The 19,461-nt window shown below is 45.5% G+C and overlaps 1 protein-coding gene across 1 annotated transcript in view; it reads right to left on the bottom strand.

Moving 5' to 3' along the window:
- VWA3B (von Willebrand factor A domain containing 3B) overlaps positions 1 to 19,461 on the bottom strand; it is a 154,448-nt gene that overhangs the window by 92,902 nt on the left and 42,085 nt on the right. Inside the window, 2 exon segments of the mRNA XM_019659997.1 lie at positions 172 to 368; positions 10,692 to 10,817. Of these exon segments, the coding sequence (XP_019515542.1) occupies positions 172 to 368; positions 10,692 to 10,817 (323 nt within the window).

The following is a 19,461-nucleotide window of genomic DNA, read 5'->3' as shown; positions in this document are numbered from 1 at the left end:
CAAGGACCATTTGGAGAGAGTGCACGGTGAGAAGCAGAGGGCACCCTTCCATGTGGAAAGCCCCACCATGCTGCCTTTAACTTGGTCCTGCTAGGCTCTGGTCCTAGAAAGGCCTTACTACCTGGGGCACTGAGGGAAGGTCACGGCCAACCGGGGGCATGCTTCACTTACCGCACTGGTCTGCAAGGATTCATTCTCAGGCTTGGCTTTTATATCAACAACTCCATCAGCGTGGCGGAAGGAGCAGTCAGCGAGGACATCATAAAATGACAGCTTCTGGGCTTTTAAGCCATATTTCTGTAGCCACTTCTTAGAGTCCCACGTGTCTTCTGGATTTGATTCGTTCCGGACAGAGGATGCTCCCAATTCTGCATTTGCAATCACAGCTCATCAGCCATTCATACTATGTAAGTCATTCCTATTTCACCCACTCTGATATTTACCAGGCTGGCACACGTTCTCTGTTAGACCACATTCATTTTAGGAAGTATGTTTTCAAAAACAGAACTGGCAAAGAATCAGCTCACAAGACTAGAAGGCAGGAACCTGCTGCTTTTCAGCTCACTGCCTCCACTGTGTAAGGTGACTGTCCCCATGCATAGGTGAATATTGGCCGACAAACCAAGATTATGTGTCAGGAGAGCATTGAACTTGGGGTGGGCTGGGAAGTCCTGCCTCCATCACTTCCTAGCTTGGAAGTGATGGCAAGTTGCTCAAACTTGGGCACGTCACTCCACTTAACCTCTCTGAGCTCCAACGGAATTCTTCACCTGCAGATATCATCTGCTTGGCCTTTCTAAGTGTGTTGAAGTGATTCAAGGAGAAAAATGTGGACGCGCTCTGTAATGAAGGGGGAGGAAAAGTAGGGCATGTAACCTGCACTGAGGTGGAAGTGACCAGCCCCAGGAGGCTGGCGGGCTGCCTCCCTCAGGAGCTCCCCAGTGAACTTGGTGGATTTATCCCAACTCAGAGCCTGGCCCTCAACTTCATATGTCAGTTCCAGCACCCAGAGCTGACCTATTGCAGCTCACCTTAGTCAGATTGACAGGATAAAGTATAACCCAGAGGCCAATTTCCCAAAGATCCCCAGCCTTCGACATATCCCCTCAGTGTTTTGCAAAGGTTTCCTATACTCTCTAAGTAGAAGGAGGTGTTATGCTCCATGAGTAGAAAAACCACATGAGCCAGCCATCATGCAAGCATAAAAGTACCTGGGTGGCTCAAAACCCCTCCTGCTCTCTAAGGGGGCCTGGGGTATCGGGGGCCCCAGAGGAGGAGGTACTGGTACCTAGGGCTGCTGCCCAGGCCTGGAGCAGCTGACTGCACCTTTCCTCCCAGCCCCATGCAGTGGTGGCACACTGCCAGGAAGAAACTAACCATGCTGGGAGCATTTACAGAACCTGGGAATCAGCAGATATTACAAATCAGGGCTTTTTTACTCCAGAGATGGACTGGTAAACATTTGTCTGCATGCCACTGGACCCTGAGCTTTTTGTCCCATTGGGACCAGTAGAGCACTAGGACGAGCAGGAGGGGAGCTGGGCAGGGGGTTTTATAAAGTGTCCTATGGAGCATTAGGTCCACCAGCCCCACAGAGCTTATGTCCACTTAGACTAGGGGTCCTAGCCCTGCACACTGAAATCCTCTAAGGTAGTGGTTCTCAACCTTCCTAATGCCGCGACCCCTTAATACAGTTCCTCATGTTGTGGTGACCCCCAACTATAAAATTATTTTCGTTGCTACTCTATAACTGTAATTTTGCTACTGTTATGAATCGTAATGTAAATATCTTTTTTTTTTCAGATGGTCTTAGGCGACCCCTGTGAAAGGATCGTTCGACCCCCAAAGGGATCGCGACCCACAGGTTGAGAACGGCTGCTAAGGAGTTTAAAGAATACTGAAGCCTGCACCCCACCCATTAGACTCTGTTTTAATTGGTCTGGACATGGATTTGTCAAAGCTCCCCAATGACTGTGCTGTGCAGCTAAGCTTTGCACCTGGGGTAAGATGGAAAGAACTTTCTAAATCATGAGTTGGTGATTTCATCAGTTATGCTTCTACCAGATAAAGATTCAAGTAACACTATACTTTTAATTAACAAGTAGTGCTATTAGGGAAATGAAAATATTATCCACACCACTCATTACTATATTTAAGGGGATATATAATTAGAATAAGATTTGAAGACATTAAACACTTTGGAGCCAACTGTTTCTCAATAATACCTAAAGGATCTGTCCATTAATCCTACCTGTGAGCCCTGTCTTCAAATTATAATAGAACACTTTTTAAATAATACACTCTGACATCTACTGGAGCTGGAACATCTCAGAGAACCTTGTGAACCTTAAACCCACCTGGCACCAAAAGCCCCGTTGGGTACCATAGCCAATGCCAGCAGTCAGTTTCTACAGGAGTCACAAAGTGTCCCCTCACCCTGCACGGGATGCTCCGATCAGAGCTTCTGGTCCCCCAGGTCCCCAGCATGGTCGCCTCTATCACAGGGAAGCAGGACAGAGAGAATAAAGCCGTTCTGTTGGTGGGATCAACCACATGAGAAATCCGTGGGTGGCTGTTTTTCCTCGATTATGGTTACTTACATTCTGAGCCCATCTCCTCTGTGTTCCTACTTTCTTTTTTTTTTTTTTTAAAGATTTTTATTGGGGAATTGGGGGGATGGGAACAGTGCTGGGGAATTGGGGGAAGGGGAACAGACAAGTTGCTGTCATTTTGTTCTTCAGTCTAGTTGTGGAGGACATTGCTTCACTGGCCCAAGTTAGCACCATCATTGTGCTCTTCCTGGATGAGGCAGATCAGTCGCCGGCTTCTGGATGGCCGCTCACTGCAGCTGCTGGCCGCTCACGCTGGCTGCTGGCTACATACGGTAGCCCATGGCAACCCACTGCCACAGGGGATGCAGCCTATGCTGTCGCCGGCGACTCACAGCAGCCCAGCTCCAGGTTGAGCTGTTGTTCAGCATCTTAGCTGTGGAGGGCAGTGTCACTGGCCCTCATATGTGGGATCCAAACCGGGGCCCTCTGGTGTCCCAAGCCAGTTCTTAACCATCGTGCCACTCGGCCGGCCCTCCTACTTTCTTATTTGCCTCCCTTCTTCTAATCAATAGGTGCAGGAGGCAATACAATTTTCATTCAATTATTGCCATAGCAACACGCACTCTATCACAACCTTCTGTTCTGTTTCCAGTTGTCTTCTTTTAAAACAGTAAGAACCCTCTATAGATGCTCACTTCCAGCTTACCATAAAATAATTTCCTAAAAACACCTCACATCAAACTAATTTTAACAAGGGGTTTTACAGAGCCAGAGACTAACTTCTGACTCCTTCTAGCTTCACCCAGAACCAGGCAGTTTAGGGCATGATTCAGGCTCCCAATTATCCTCCAAAAAGGGGATTGGGAGGAAGACCCCCAAAGCAACTTGAACTTTATATAGTAAAGAAAGAGCAGTCAAGCATGCCAAAACAGCCTAGGTGCTCCCAAACTGAAGAAAGCGCGAATTATAACAGGTAGTAGCGGACCCCATTTTGCCCAGCGGGGAGAGAAGAGAGGGCCTGACCCTGTCACAGAGTCACTTAAGGGGTCCTTTCCATCGCTTGCAGTTACCTTAATCAGAGTGCCCCACAAATTCCTGCCTACAGAGCCTAGGATGACCCCTTCATTTATTATAGAGGTGTGAGCTCACAGCTCACCCTGGCTCCACTGCTTTCCTTTCCCAGGTGGCACATCGCTCAGGAGTTTCTGCCAGTTACGGCAGGAGAAGCACACGGCAGGTCACATCTAGTGCACAGAAGCGACTAGCCTGGTCTTCTCCGGCCTACTTATCAACCTCAGAACATGTTGTAATGTGTAAGAGTGACCAGCCGATGCTTTTTAAACGTCGCTGGTAAAGCCAGGCCACAGCAAAATGACACATCAGGCCCAGGGGCTCAGTGCCCACCCTCCCCTGAGGCACAGTTCCCAAGTGTCTCCCAGCCGCAAGGGGTTCAACACCAGCACAACTGCCTGCCCCAAGGAGGTGCTTCATCTCACATGTCAACTTGGCTGGGCCACACTACCCAGGTATTTGGTCAAACATCATTCTAGATGTTTCTGTGAGGGTATTTTTTAGAGGAGATTAACATTCAAATCAGTGGACTTTGAGGAAAGCAGGTAATTGGCCTTACCATGAGTGGGCCTCCTCCATTCAGTTGATGGCCCTAAGAGAAAAAGACTGACCTCCCCCGAGGAAGGAAGACTCTGGCAGCAGATGGCCTTCAGATGCTATGCCTTGGGTGTCCAGAATGCACCCTGCTCTGCCAGTTCTGGACTCACCAGTCCCCATGTTTGTGTGAGCCAATTCTCTCTCTCTGCACGCGCGTGCGCGCACACACACACACACACACACACACACCCATATATATACACACTCACACATATCCTGTTGGTTCTGTTTCTCTGAGGAACCCCAAAATACATGCCTATTGCTCCCCCAAAAGTCACCTGTCCAGCTCTTCATTCCTGCCATGCCAGGTCCACATCACTTTCACGGGAACCATCAGCTAATGAATAGACTAGAGCTCTATGTCTGGAATCCTACCTGAGAGCTTCAGGGCCAATGTTCCCCACACTGTTCCATGAACATATATCTACTGCATGTTAATGATAGTGACTCAGAAACAGGGTTCTGTGGAAAAAAGTTTGGGGAGCTTGAAGGTAAATAGATTCAAGCCTCTTTGTCACATGCCTGTCTAAGCCTCTGTGTGGGCCTGGCAGTGGGCTCCCCAGCAGCAGTGACCTGTCTAAGCCTCTGGGTGGACCCCACAGTGGGCTCCCTAGCAGCACTGACCTGTCTGAGCCTCTTGTGGATCCAGCAGTGGGCTCCCCAGCAGCACTGACCCATCTAAGCCTCTGTGTGACCCTGCAGTGGGCTCCCTAGCAGCAGGGATGTGACCGTGTTTCTTAAAGCTAGTCAGCTTCACACCCTTTGTGCACAGAACATTTGGGAAGGCTTAGACCTGATAGATGACAGTGTGGTACACGCTGCCCAACATTTCTGTGATCATAGGTGCCATGAGACGCTACACTTAGCCTGGCTGCCATGTGGCAAGTTGCATCAGAAATGCATGCTGTGGATCAGTTGAAAATGAAAGGTTCAGAAGATGGAAGTGATGTCCAAGAAGAAGAAAGTAAGAAAAAGGTATTACTTTACAAGTAGGCTGGAAGAATGTTTAAACTATAACACGTGCCACTGGCCACGGAGAAATCAGGAGTGCTAAACCCGCCCAAAGGCTGAGAGCAAACCACTGGAGAAGAAGGTTGCAAGCCATATTTAATGTCTACATCTAAAATGGCATTTAAAATCAACTGAAAAGAGTTAAGGATCAGTGATGTAGGTAACGCTTTATATCTTAGGCAACTGTTTCTTTAAAAATAGTGTGGCCTTGTCTATGGCCATACTAACCTGAATGTGCCTGATCTCGTCTGATCTGGGAAAAATAGTGTGGCCTGGCATGGCAAACACAGATCAATTCAAGTCATTTGGTATAAAGTGGAAAAGTCAAGATTCAGGATTGAGAGAAGGATTAATGGAGTGTGGGAACTTTAGGTTCAGAACCTGAAATTCATGTGGTAGCGAGAATGGGAACTCTGAAACAAAGTGGGAATACTAGAATTAAACCAAGACAGAAATCTGAATCTGTTCCCTTCAGAAATTAAAATATTTGCCACCTTTTTTGATCTTGCATCACTATTGCCAATGTTTTTTTTCATGGATTCTTTTAAAAAATTGAGATATAGTTCATATACTATAAATTCACCCTTTTAAAATATACAATTCAGTGGGGTTTAGTTTATTTCCATATTTGTACAAACATCACCACTATTTAATTCCAGCCTATTTTCATCACCCCCAAAAGAAACCTTGTACTCATTAGAAGTCACTCTCCATTTACCTCACCCTCTCCCCCCTGCCCTCCCCTACACACACACACACACACACACACACACACACACACACACTAATTTAGTCTATGGATCTGCCTGTTCTGGATGCTCATGTAAATGAAATCATATAAATTGTGACCTTTTGTGTCTGGTTTCTTTCATTCAGCATAATGTTTTCAAAGTTAATCCACAATGTAGCATGTAACAGTACCAAATCACTTATTATTAGAGATCATTTTACTTTATCCTTTCCAATCGGGAGATCTTTATTTCTTTTTCTTGCCTAATTGTGTTGGCTAGAACCTCTGGTACAATGTTAAAGTATTCCTTTGTGTAGATCCACATTTCCCTTCACTTTTCCTTATAAAAGTATCATTCTCCTCCTGCCTAAGGGGTTTCTTCTAACATTTTCTGCACAGCAGACATTCTGATAGTAAATTCTTTCAGCTTTTGTAGGTCTGGAAACATCTTTATTTTTGCCTTTGTTTCTGAAATATATTTTCATGGAATATAGAATTCTAGATTGAAAATTTAAGGTACTGAATGGAAAACAAAGATGTCGCTCCCTGCCTTTTCACTCGCAACAAGAAATGTGCTGTCGTGCTCATCTTTGTTCCTTTGTACATAACATGTCTTTTTTTTCCTCTGGTTGCTTTTAATATTTCCTCTCTATTACTGGTTTTGAGCAAGTTGAGGATGATGTCCCTTGCTAAAGATTCTTTCATTTTCCTGCCACTTATGAATTTCTTGTATCTCTGGGTTATAGTTTTCATCAAATTTGAAAAAATTTCAGTCTTTATTTCTTCAAAAAATTTTGTGTTTCCCATTCTCTCTTCTTCTCGGGAATTCCATCTACATATATATATATATATATATATATATATATATATATACACAGAGAGTGCCAAAAAAATGTATACACATTTTAAGAAAGGAAAAAAAAACTGTATTCAAGTTGTAATACCCAATATATACCGATAACAGAAAATGAATACAAGTCATGTGTATACATTTTTTTTGGCATCCCTGGTATTTGGCAACATGAAATTGTCCCACAGCTCACAATACTCTGTTTGTTAGTTATTTGGTATTTATTTGTTTTTTATTACCATTATTTTTATCTGCATGTCTCATTTTGGATAGTTTCTATTGCTGTATCTTCAAGTTTACTAATCTTTTATTCCTGCAATGTCTAACTGCCATTAATACCATTCAGCATGTTTTCATCTAAAAGCTTTCATCTCTAACAGTTCAATGTGTTATCTTTTTTTACTGTCTTTATCTTTACCTGTCTTTATTTAACATTTTGAACATACAAAGTACAGTAATAACAGCTATTTGAATGTCTTTTTCTGCCAATCCTAATGTCTGTATCAGCTCCCAGTCAGTTTGATTGATTGATTATTAAGGGGAGCATTTCCTACTTCCTTTCATACCTAGTAACCTTTGATTGGATGCCAATTATTGTGAATTTTACCTAGTTGGGTACTGGGTGTTTCTGCATTCTTATAAAGTTTCCTGAGCGATGCAGTTAAGTTACCTAGGAAGGGTTCTTTCTTTCATGTCTTGCTTTGATGATTTCTTAGGAGAGCCCAGACAGAACTCAGTTTAAGGCTTGTCAGTCCCTATTACCGAGGCAACACCTTCACAGGTAGTCTGCCCGGTGCCCCATGAGTTATACATTTTCCCATTCAGGCTGGTGAAAACAGGTCGTGTGTAAGCTCCAGCCATTTCTTTCTAATTCTTTCCAGTGGATCTTTCCCAGCCTCAGGTAATTTCATCACATGAATGAGCTGATCAGTACTGAGCTGAATTCTCAAGGGGAGCTCTGCAGATTTCTAGAGTTCTCTCTCTGGGCACCTCTCTCCTCTCTGGTACTTTGTCCTGTGACCTAGATGTCTTGGTCTCCCTGAACTCTTCACTCTGGCTCCTAAACTTTGGGAGTTTGCTGTGCTCCACCTGAGATCCTTGTCCCCACACCATGGCCTGGAAACCCTCTGAAAGTACTAAGCTGGAACAATCCAGAGCTCACCCTGGATTTTCCATGTATCTCAGGGATCACTGGCTTTCATGGCTTGGTGTCCAATGTTGTAATATATTATTGTTTCATATACAAGTTCTGACAATTAAGTTCGCAAATGCATCCTAGAAAAAGTGCCACATATCTCATTGCTGAATATCATTATGGTCACCTTCGAAGTACTCCCCTTGGGAAGCTATGCACCAATCCCAGTGCCTAGTCCACCCTTCAAAGCAATTTTGGAACTCTTTTTCTGGGACAGCCATCAGAGCTGCCATCGTATTACCCTTGATGTCCTGAACATCATCAAAATGTTTTCCTTTCAACAGTTCCTTTATCTTCAGGTAAAGAAAGAAGTCATTGGGGGCCAGATCAGGTGAATAGGGAGAGTTCCAATGCAGTTATTTGTTTACTGGCTAAAAACTCCCTCACAAACAGTGCTGTGTGAGCTGGTGCATTGTTGCAATGCAAGAGCCATGAATTGTTGGTGAAAAGTTCAGGTCGTTTTCATCAAATTTTTTCACTCAGACTTTTCAGCACTTTCAAATAGTAAACTTGGTTAACTATTTGTCCAGTTGGTACAAATTCATAATGAATAATCCCTCTGATATCAAAAAAGGTTAGCAACATCGTTTTGACTCTTGATTTGGACTGATGGAACTTTTTTGGTTGTGGAGAATTGGCTGACTTCCATTGACACTTTGTTTCAGGGTCGTATTGGTACACCCATGTTTCATCACCAGTGATAACATGGCCCAAAACATCGTCTTGCCTCTCCAAGAGGTCTTGGCAAACTTCAACTCTCCTTTGCTTTTGCTCATCGGTGAGCTCCTTTGGGACCATTTTTGCACACAACTTTCTCATGCCAAGATTTTCAGTTAAGATTTTCCTAACTGTTTCTCTATTGATGTTTACTTGGTCTGCTATGCTTCTCACAGTCAGCCAATGATTTTGATGTACAATTTGACGAATTTTTGCAATATTTTCATCAGTTCTGCTTGTTACTGGCCGCCATGACCTCTCTTCATCAGTGATGCATTCTCTCCCCTCAGAAAAATGTTTAATCCATTTGTATACTGCATTTTCTTCATGGATTATCACCATTAACTTGGACTAGCATGTCCTTGATTTCATTTCTACTCTGACCAAGTTTAACAAGAAATTTAATGTTTGTTCTTTGCTCTAATTCAAGCTCAGATATTCTTGCCATGGCACACAAAAACACGCAACAACAATAATGAATGCCACTCAGCAAGACACCGCCACACATCGACATGAACACAGCTGTGAGACACTAATATACCAAGGTTATGAAACTTTACTGAGCTGTTTGTACAGTGCTGCCAATGTAAGCACATAGTGGCAAGTTTGCGAACTTAATCGTCATACCTTGTATTTTTGTCAGTTCTCCCCCAGGGAATTCTCATGTCCTGCTCTTGGTAATTAAATGAGGTCAAAATTACCAGTGGCCAGAGTGTCTTAACTCACCATCTTCTTATCCCAGGAATCAAGGGTCCCCCTGCTTCACTTTCATTCTCTTGGGATGACAGAGGACTGGTCTGGGTTCTTGACTCTAAGCTTCCACTGAGTGGGGCATCACTAACAGTGAACAGCGCCCCAGACAAGCCTGATCAGGCTCGTCCTTGGGAACCCCAGGGAGCTGGTCCTGGCACAGTATCTGCAGCTGCTGCTTCTTGTGCTCTCAAGATACCTGGTCACAGGACAAAGTAACTGTCACCAGGAATGCATCAAGTCATACAGGTCAAGCTCGTCCAGGCCTTCAACCTCTTCCCTCTTCTACATGTGTCCCTGTTCCCATTTCTCCTCTTCAGCTGCATCCCTGTCCATCAGCCTGGCCTCCTTGCCCTCCTCCCACACTGACACCTCTGTAATACAGGCAGGGGACCAGAAGGCAATATAACCAGGCAGAGGTTCCCAAACTTTGTTGCACATTAGGGTGGCTTGGGGAGCTTTCCAAAATCCCAGTGTCCAGATTGCATCCACGTGGATTAAATCAGAATGTCAGGGGCAGGTGCCAGACATTGGTATTTTTACTGGGGATGAAGTTTGAATCCCAGCTTCATCACTTCTAGCTGTGTGGCCTTGGGTCACCCTGACAGTTACTTAACCCTAAGTGAAAATAATAGTAGCACCTATTTTATAAGGTTGTGGGAAGGATTAAATGAGTTAATACTTGTGAAGAGCTCAGAACAGTGGCTGATATGTAAGGTATGTGCAGCCCCCAATTTTAGCAAACATCCGGCTCCATCAGTTTAGCAGAATGCCCTGGATATATGATCAAATTCCTCATCCCCTCCTCAGTGATATCTGATCACCTGGCCTCCAGCAAGCATTCTGCCAGGTCAGTTTAGCCAGAAACCCACGCACTCCTGATGTTTCCTCTCAGTAATTGTCCATCTGCCAACCCCCCACCCTGCACCTTCGCCATAAATCCCCACTTGTCCATGTTGTGTCCATAACTGAGCCCAGTTCACACCGTCTCTTTTCCCTATTGCAATAGTTCCTGAATAGAAACTGTTTTTACTGCTTTAACCACTGTCCAGCTCTGGCTGTACTTTAACAATACACACACACACACACACAGCTCCTGACGCTCTCCTGGGGGTGGCTTAAGGAGCTCTCCCTGGTAAAGAACACGGAAATAGCCCCCCCCCCCCCAATCAGTAGCAGTTACGACTTTTCACACCAGTGACCAGAGGTGGCACCCACCACAGTCTGTTGTGACCACAGTGGCCTTGGAAGGCTTGGCCACCAGCCCCTGGATCTGGGCCAGCACGCTGCAGGCTTCCTCCATCTCCCTCCAGATGAGAAACACGTCCTCTCGGACCTCGGCTCCTGCAAGGGAAACACACATGAGCAGGTGGCCATGGCAAACCTGAGAACTCTCCGGTTGTCCTGGCAGGCCTAGCATACCCCGGGCAAGTTTTTAGAACATTTCTGAACATCAAATTTCACTCTCCTGGGCCGGCCGAGTGGCACATTGGTTAAGAGCTGGCTTGGGATGCCAGAGGGCCCTGGTTCGGATCCCACGTATGAGGGCCAGTGACACTGCCCTCTACAGCTAAGATATTGAACAACAGCTCAACCTGGAGCTGGGCTGCCTTGAGTCGCCAGCGACGGCAGGTGGGTTGCCATGGGCTACGGTGTGTAGCCAGCAGCCAGCGTGAGGGGCCAGCAGCCGCTGTGAGTGGCCATCCAGAAGCCGGCGACTGATCTGCCTCACCTGGGAAGAGCGCAATGATGGCGCCAACTTGTTGGGCCAGTGAAGCAACGTCCTCCACAACTAGACTGAAGAACAAAAGGACAACAACTTGTCTGTTCCCCTTCCCCCAATTCCCCAGCGCTGTTCCCATCCCCCAATTCCCCAACAAAAATCTTAAAAAAAAATTCACTCTCCTCTCTAACCTCTGAGACTCAAAACTGAAATCCCTAAGGAAGGGCTGTCATCTCAGGAAATCATAAATGCAGACTTTAGGATGCAACCAATCCTTATAAAGTAAATATATTAGCAACCAGAATGTTTTAAGATAAACTATTGATAACACTCAAATAAAATAAAGAGTAAAATATTCAAAAACATAATAACAGCTGGGTGGCTGCCATGAGGAGTGGAAGCGAGGGCCCTCCTCCTTTGTTGATTCAGCTGAGATGGCCTCATCTTTGAAAGCGCCACACAAGCCTTTATTGCCCCTGAGGTAATTTCAAGTCTCTGGCCTCCCTCGCTCTGCTATCTCGGCATAGGGCTAGCTCAGACTGTTTGACTTTTTTTAATGATAAGGCTAAATTAATATAGACATTTATGTCACTCTCACAATCAATCAATCAATCAATCAAAGTTCGTCTGATGTAGGAGTTCCAAGCTGTGCCTTCACCCAGGTCCAGGATCTAACAGCTCAGCAGTTTCCAGAGGTTAGGGAGGGAGTCCGAGTGGAAAGGACATGGGCATGACTATAAAAGTGTAGCAGGGGAGGGGCCTGTGGTGACATCTGACAGTATTAGTGCCAATATACTGGTTGTGATGCTGTCCTATAATTTTGCCAGATGTTATTATGGGTGAACCTGGGTAAAGGGCACGTGGATGTCTCTGTGTCATTTCTTACAACTGTATGTGACCTACAATGACTCCTGAACCATCTGCCCAAGCCAGCCCACTGTGCACGCAAGGCCAGTGGGCCTCCAAGAGCCACCATGAGTACAGGATGCTACCCACCCATTTTCAGAGGTGCCCATAGGTCCAGCCACCAGCCTGGCCCTACTCAAGTCATCGCAGGGGCTCTGGGGGTGCTTCTAAGATAGTTGTACAGACAAGAATTTAGCAGATGTGTTCTCTAGTTTTAAAAACAGCATTCCAGTAAAAAGTTTATTTAAAATAAAAACACAACAACTCTGTTTCACAGATTACACAGTTGGCTCAGGGGACACTGATGTTACTGCTGAAGTAAGCTGAGTCCCAGTTCTCTAGTAACAAAACCTCCTGGGGCCCTTGCTATGTGCCTGGCCTTACATTTGGGCATCTCTAAACATTTTCTCCTTTCTCTTCACCACAGCTCTACAGGCAAACTCTATTCTTGTGCTCATCTTACAGCTGCATGAACTGAGGCAAAGTGAGTTGTCCAAGTCACACGGTCAACGAGTGACAGCACCGAATCAAACCCAGGCAGGTGTGACTGCACCAACGATCTCCCTGCCAGTCGCCCTGAGACAGGGTGAATGGGTACAGAGGGGCCCTGCAGCCCCTCTCCCAGAGGCTGAGGAGACGCTACTTACCAAGCCTGTCTACATAATAGCCCACAGACGCCTGAGATCACACAGCCACAAAGAATGAGAGGTCACCGTCAGATCTACGAGTCACCCCAGGAGATTCATCCAACAGGGCAAAGGGCTGACCCTAAGTCACCAGGACAGACTAGGGCAGACCAGAGTCAATGTTCCTGACTTTAAAAAAGTAGTCAAGGAAGGCAGGGCAGAAGTGAAGGGACAGCAGAGCTGTGGCCCTCCAGAAGTTGGGCAGATCAAGTGAGAGAGTATTAATAGCTATGTTTGTAAAGAAGCAAGTGACAAGCTCTGACAGAGATGGATGGCCACCATGGCTTTGCAGCCATCAACAGCCCCAGGGGTGAAATGCGATGTGTGTCCAGCTCCGCACTGGAACTCCAGATATAGAGGTCTCCTGCCAGATACAAACCTCATGCCCACGGCCTTTCTGGCCCCTGTGAAAGCAAGGCTGTCCTCCAGCTGCTGCTTGGGCGTGGAGATGTTAAGTAGCAGGATTCTCTCTTTAAAAGTTTCATACAAATCAGGGCTTCCCATTTCAGCAGACTTGTCAATAATATCTCAAGGGGGAATGACCATAGGTCAGCCTCCAAGGAAAAATTTCCAAGGAAGTACAGCAGCCTCTCAATCCAGGGGACCAGGTGTGTGTGAGGGCAGCAGTGGCCTGAGACAGGCTCCCTTGTGCAAGCAGGAATGAGGGCCACCATCACACTGGTTTAGTCATTGTCATTAGGCAGCTACAGCTTCCTACACGGGATCAGGAAACACAACTCAAAACCTTCCACTTAACTAGATTTACTTTAAAATACAAAACAAAACCAGCTCATGAACAAGAAAAACCACAGGAAAATAAGCAGCATAACTTAGAACGTAGAGGGTTTATTTCGAGTTTACTCCATAGGTTGTGTGGGAGGGCTGCTGTTTGCATCGGCACATCTTTCATAGGGTCACTTCTAAGGGATTAGCTGGGATATGGGACAGCTGCAGCCCAGGAAGACAGCCGCCGTGGAAACAGAAGAGGAGGGAGGAGGGGCACAGAAAACCCAGGGTTCAGAGAGCTCTGTGAATCTGAAATTCTCCAGGCTCAACCAGAGAGGAGACAAAACTATAATGAACCCTCAGGGGTTCAGCCAGCTATGGCCTGCTGTGCCCAAAAGCAGGATACAGTTCTTCATGGAGACATCTGGACCTAAAAGCTCCTCCAACCCAGCGGCCCCTCCTGCTCTGACCCCTGACAGGCCCCAATGCCCAGGTCACGACCTGAAGGCTCACAGGTGAGTCTGCTGGGAAAGATGTTAGAGTGCGCTGCTATGTTCCATTAGCACCTAGTATTGATTTCTCAGACTGGTTATTTAAACAAATGGAATGAGACCCATCTCAGATATGTTTTGTGTGTCAGGGCTGCGTGTCACTCTGACCTCCAGCTTCAAAGTGCACAGACACATCAGCCAGCGATAAATTAGTATACGAGTGACCTTGACTCCAATCTGACTTAAGTCAATCCTTCCTAATGTAACGGTGATCCTCTATCTTCTATTTTTGAAATTTAAACCTCTGATGTAATTTAATTTGGCAGTGGTTTGGCTTGGGACGTTTTGAAAGTTTTTTTTCCTTTCCTTTCTCCTCCCACCAAACCTTGATGACTCTGTTTGCTGTGCATTTACTACGCATATCAGTTCCAATGGCTCTGTTTACTTCGGACCAGTGTGCATACCTGGCCCAGGAACTTGGGAGGGGTTTTGCATCTGTATGGGATTCACTCTTGACCCTGGGAAGCACTTTTATTTTTTATTTTTTAGTTTCAGGTGTAAAAACAATGTAATAGTTATCCTTTTCACCCCTCACAAAGTGATAACCTCCCTCCCCCCATCCACTGGCCCCCATCCCCTATATCATATCTATTACAATTCCATTGACTCCATTCCCACACTCTATTCCACATCCCATGACTATATATGTATGAAATTACAGTTGACATACAATATTATTCAACAGCAGTTTCAGATGTACAGTGCAGTGGTCAGGCCTCTACACTGTCCATGAAGTGGTCTCCCTAACAAGACATGAGTCCATCTGGCCCCCTAAAAAATATTTACAACATTATTGATTATAGTCCCCAAACTGTCTTTTCTATGCCTGAGGCCATATTGTAGTTACCAATTTATGTTGTCTCGTCCCTTCCCCTTCTCCTTCCTGAGGTTGCCTGGCCAACTTCTCCTTCCTTTGTTCTGCCCCTTTCCTTGCGTGTCTCTGAAAACTTTTGGTGGTAGTAAGGGAGGAAGGCAGTCTTTGCAACAGGGAGTCCATTGTCTTCCCTTAACACTGGCATTTTGCAATAAATCTGCTTTTCTTTCCACCAACCCCGCCTCTCGAGTTTTGGCTTTTGTGTGGCGAGCAGCCGGCCCTTTTGTCCAGTAATACCAACACACAGCTGCTCACAGCACAGCTCCCCACTCTGCGTGTCCACGCTGCTCTGCAGCCAGGCCCTCCTGTGGGGTCAGGGTGCCGAGCTGGGTTGCTGCTATGTTACCACAGGCCGACTTTGCCACTGGATTGTAATCGTCTTGAGCGTGGGGACAATGTCCTTTCTTTCTTTGTCTCTTCCATAGCACTTAGCACAAGATCCAGTGTTTCTGATAAGAATTCCTATCCTTCCTTGTTTTTCTTTTTCCTAATCACAAAGAAACAATTATCGAGCACCTAAACATTCTTTCCTGCCCCATAAGTGACAGCCCCAACACTGCATGAAGCTCTTCTGAGTGGTACAGGACAGACTCCTACCACCTGAGCATATATATGGCTATGCCCTAGTTATTCCTGCCATTACCATGACATGTCCCCAAATAGGAAGTCATTTTCTTTTAGGTTTTTGTGCCACAGTGAGGCAAGGCTTCCCCAAATACCTGAAACATTATCATTCCAAGGGCAGGAGCAGGAAGACAGTTAGAAAAGCAGCTGAAGGTGGCACAATTTTCTGTAGCACTGGGAGAGGGCGGCCCAGAACTAAAAGCCCCTGAGCATCCCTGAATCCCAGACCTTCCCCAGGTCCTGCTGCGGCCTGTCTGTGGCCCTATCCCCATCACCCGGGACCAGCTGGGCGGAGGCTCTGCCATCTATCTGAGCAATAAGCTCCTATTCAGTCGTCAGCATCTGAGAGAACTGAAAATAACCCTCAAAAGGCAGTATTTTCATGAAGAAAGTGGCATACACTTCTATTTTCAGAAAGCAGTATAACGTTTTAAAAATAATAATAAACTATGAGGTGACTAAAATTCCCAGAGATCTAAACTTATAATATGGATCTGGTGAGAGGGGACATATTACATCCACAAAGGGACTGGAAGTGGTGGGGTCAGCAGTTTTGCTGTCATGGGGAAATTCCCAGTTTCTTGTGCTAAATTACATATGCATATGTTTTGCTGTCAACAGGTCATTTGCACAGCTGCGGGTCTGACCCGGCCCCACCACCTGAACCACTGAGGTGATGGCGAGCTGCCCTCAGTCTTTCCCTGTGAGCCCAACAGGCTCCATGGGAAGGGGCGAGGGGTGCTGACAGATTGATGAGCAATGGCTGACATGGCTGGGGTGGGCCTCCAAGAGAGAGGTACCGCGCTGTCCAAGCCCGCTCTCCAGGAACCAGGAGAGGGTTCAGAGCTACTGGTTCTGTTGGTTGTATATATGAAACCACTCTAGAGTTAAAAGTGAGTCTGACTGACTGTGTCTGAGGGTAATCCCCTCCTCCCATTGTCCCTCCCCCTCTGTCCCTCTCCTCAGATAGGTGTGATGCTCTGACTAGAAGTGGGAACTCAGCATGCTGACCACAGCTGTCAGCTATAGTGTGCATCCTACCACTGGAGTGCCCTGAATTTCCAATTCTGAAGCGCCTTGACACCACAAACTTCTAAAATAAGTCCACTGTCAGCTTCTCTGATGAGTCCAGGTACTGGGCTACCTGCATCAATGCCTCAATTATTTCCTCTTTTTTAGCCTGATGCCAGGATGCCATTGAAAATGTCACTATTTCAGTTCAGATGTTTTCAAGGATAAAACAGGAAGAAAGAACCAAAATAAAAAATAAGGTCTGCTCTGAGCCCAAGAGATCAAAAGCCTTTTTTCTAAGAGAGTGTCCCAAAAGCCTTCACTCAGGGCCCACGGGACTTTTGTAACCTAAGGAGCAGCCCCCCCCACCCCCATAGAATTAGGACTGTACCCTTAAATACACAGGCCCTGGAAAACACCAGCAGTTAAAAAGTTCCTTCCCAACACAGCAGTAACCTGGCCCCCAACCAGAACAACCCATTCCTACATAAAAGCTTCTGAGAATTGAAAATTACCATGTTCCATTTACAAATATTCCTGCACCATTCAACCATATGAGGTAAATGTTATTAATCCCACTTTTACAACTGAGGGAATATAGCTCAGGAAATGTTAGGTAACTTGCCTAAAATCACACAGGTAATTAGTGGCAAAACTAGTGTTTTAATCCAGGTCTGACTCCAATGTTGGTTCACTGTGCAGCAAACACTGTTTCCCAGAGCCAAAAAAAGAATCACACAAGAACAAAAAGATTGTGACAGCTTGCATTATCCTGCAGCAAGTACTTACTTCTGTCTCCATCTCAGTGTAAGGGGAGTAGGCCTCCCACCCCACTGATGTTGGACTGGGTCATGTGATTTGCTTCGGTCAATGTAATGCCAGTGGATGTGATGTAAGCAGGGGCCTTAAACATGGCTGCATAGTTTGGCTTTTGTGTTCATGGTATTTGCTACAATAAAAGTACACCTTGGATAGCACTAGTTATAGGAGGACAAGTCCACCCTAGAGTCATCAAACTGCAGTTGACCTGTAGATCTGTGATCAAGGAATAATGGCCAAAAAAATTTCCAAATTTGATGAAAACTATAAACCAACAGGTCCAAGAAGCTCAATGAACCCCAAGTACAAGATACATGTCATTAGTATTGTAGGGGAGACTTGGCGGCATGTTTTGCTCTTGAAAAGAAGTAGTGGGAGGCAACAGAAGAAATAGAAGGAGGATCCAGGTGAAGGTTTGTCACTCTTTCCTTGACCTTCAGAGGGTCAGCAGCATCTATTAAAATCACACCTAGTGAAGAGTGTGAGAGGAGGGTAGTGGGAGGGAATAAACAGAGGGATGAATTTTCCTCCAGACTAACATGGAGGACCCAGACACAGCGCAGGCAGACAGAAGACCCCAGAGGGCAAGGGGAATGGAAGGGTGTGCCTCCTCTGCTAAACAGTCTCAGAAATCCAGAGCTGTCTCCAAATAGCACGTGACCACAGCATCAAGGGTCAGAGGCGATTTTCTCTTGACCCCTGGGGTGGGCAGGCACCACCATCAGCAGAGCTGACACAGCAGATGCTGTGAACCCTAGTCTCCTTCATGTCTTCTCTCTAAATATTCTTGACAGCCAAAGATGATTGACCATGAACTCTTGGGAAGTAATGTAAGAAAAACTTAAAATGTAATGCACAAGTTAATGTACCACCCTAAGCAGCACGTACTACCCGTGTCAAAACACTGGAAACGCTTTCCATCCTCCAAGAAGAGTAGTCCTGGAAAAACAGGAAAAATATTCAATCTGGGGAAAATTCTACCAAGGAATTAATGTATACATATGAATCCAAAGCAAGCACAGAATACATAAGTGATTGTCCTTGATGTATCTATTTGAGTCTTCGCAATGAAACAAGAAACAAGATAAAATTGCTTTCCGTTTACAACTACTTTTTCCTTTTAGGAGAAGAGGTTAATGTAAGGAATCACCCCCAATATAAGGCCTAACAGTTGATCATAATTCATACATAATGAACTGATTTGCAGATACTATTACAATTTATTTATCAAACCCATTATAAGAAATGCAAGTTCTTACAAATATCTACTTACCAACAAGTATCAAACGTCAGAATTAAATGAAGTCATTGTGTAGCACTGCCCTGATCTAATGTATCCAGTCTGTACTAACTAAGCTGGAGCAGCCCAAAGGACTTCGGGAACTTTAGAGAACAATGATCGCCTTTTAAATCTCCAGGTGATGGTGGGTGCCAAAACAACAATGTCATCAGAGTTTTTGAAGGCTTTAGCACATTGCCAGGAAAGCACAGTAAGCGAACCGCTGAGACAGCTCCATCTGTTCCTTTCCTTTCAAACTACACCACTGGACCTACCCGAATCTATACTAATGAAAAGGGTGGAGGCAGGAGAAGAGAAAAGAAGGAAAGTGTATCTGGGGTAAAAAATAAAAATCTTAAAATGTCAATGGGTATTCTGAGGAAACGAGCATGCACTGAAAAAGGCAGCACAGAGACCAGGCATACATGCACTCTCCCCTTAGATGACTCAGTCCAGCACCAACAAAAGGAAGGCTTACCTAGGCAATATCAAACCATGTTTTACATCTACAGGAAACATACAGGGCTGATGTAAAAATGAATTAATGTCCAACGTCATCACTAAAAGGGAGGACTAGAAGGGGAGGGCAGTGAAGCAGCGCAGAGGCCCAGGAGCAAGCCCATCACATACAGGAATGTTATACAAGGTCAGCCAATTAAGTTCATTAACTCATCCTAGAAAAAGTGCCACATAGCTCATTGCTATATCACTACAGTCACCTTCAATGTACTCCCCTTGGGAAGCTATGCACCAACGCCAGCACCTAGTCCACCCTTCAAAGCAATTTTG

The sequence above is a fragment of the Hipposideros armiger genome, unplaced genomic scaffold (genome assembly GCF_001890085.2).
Source record: "Hipposideros armiger isolate ML-2016 unplaced genomic scaffold, ASM189008v1 scaffold_310, whole genome shotgun sequence".
NCBI lineage: Eukaryota > Metazoa > Chordata > Mammalia > Chiroptera > Hipposideridae > Hipposideros > Hipposideros armiger.
The sequence above is the reverse complement of the archived record's forward strand: the minus strand, read 5'-3'. Positions and strand labels throughout refer to the sequence as shown.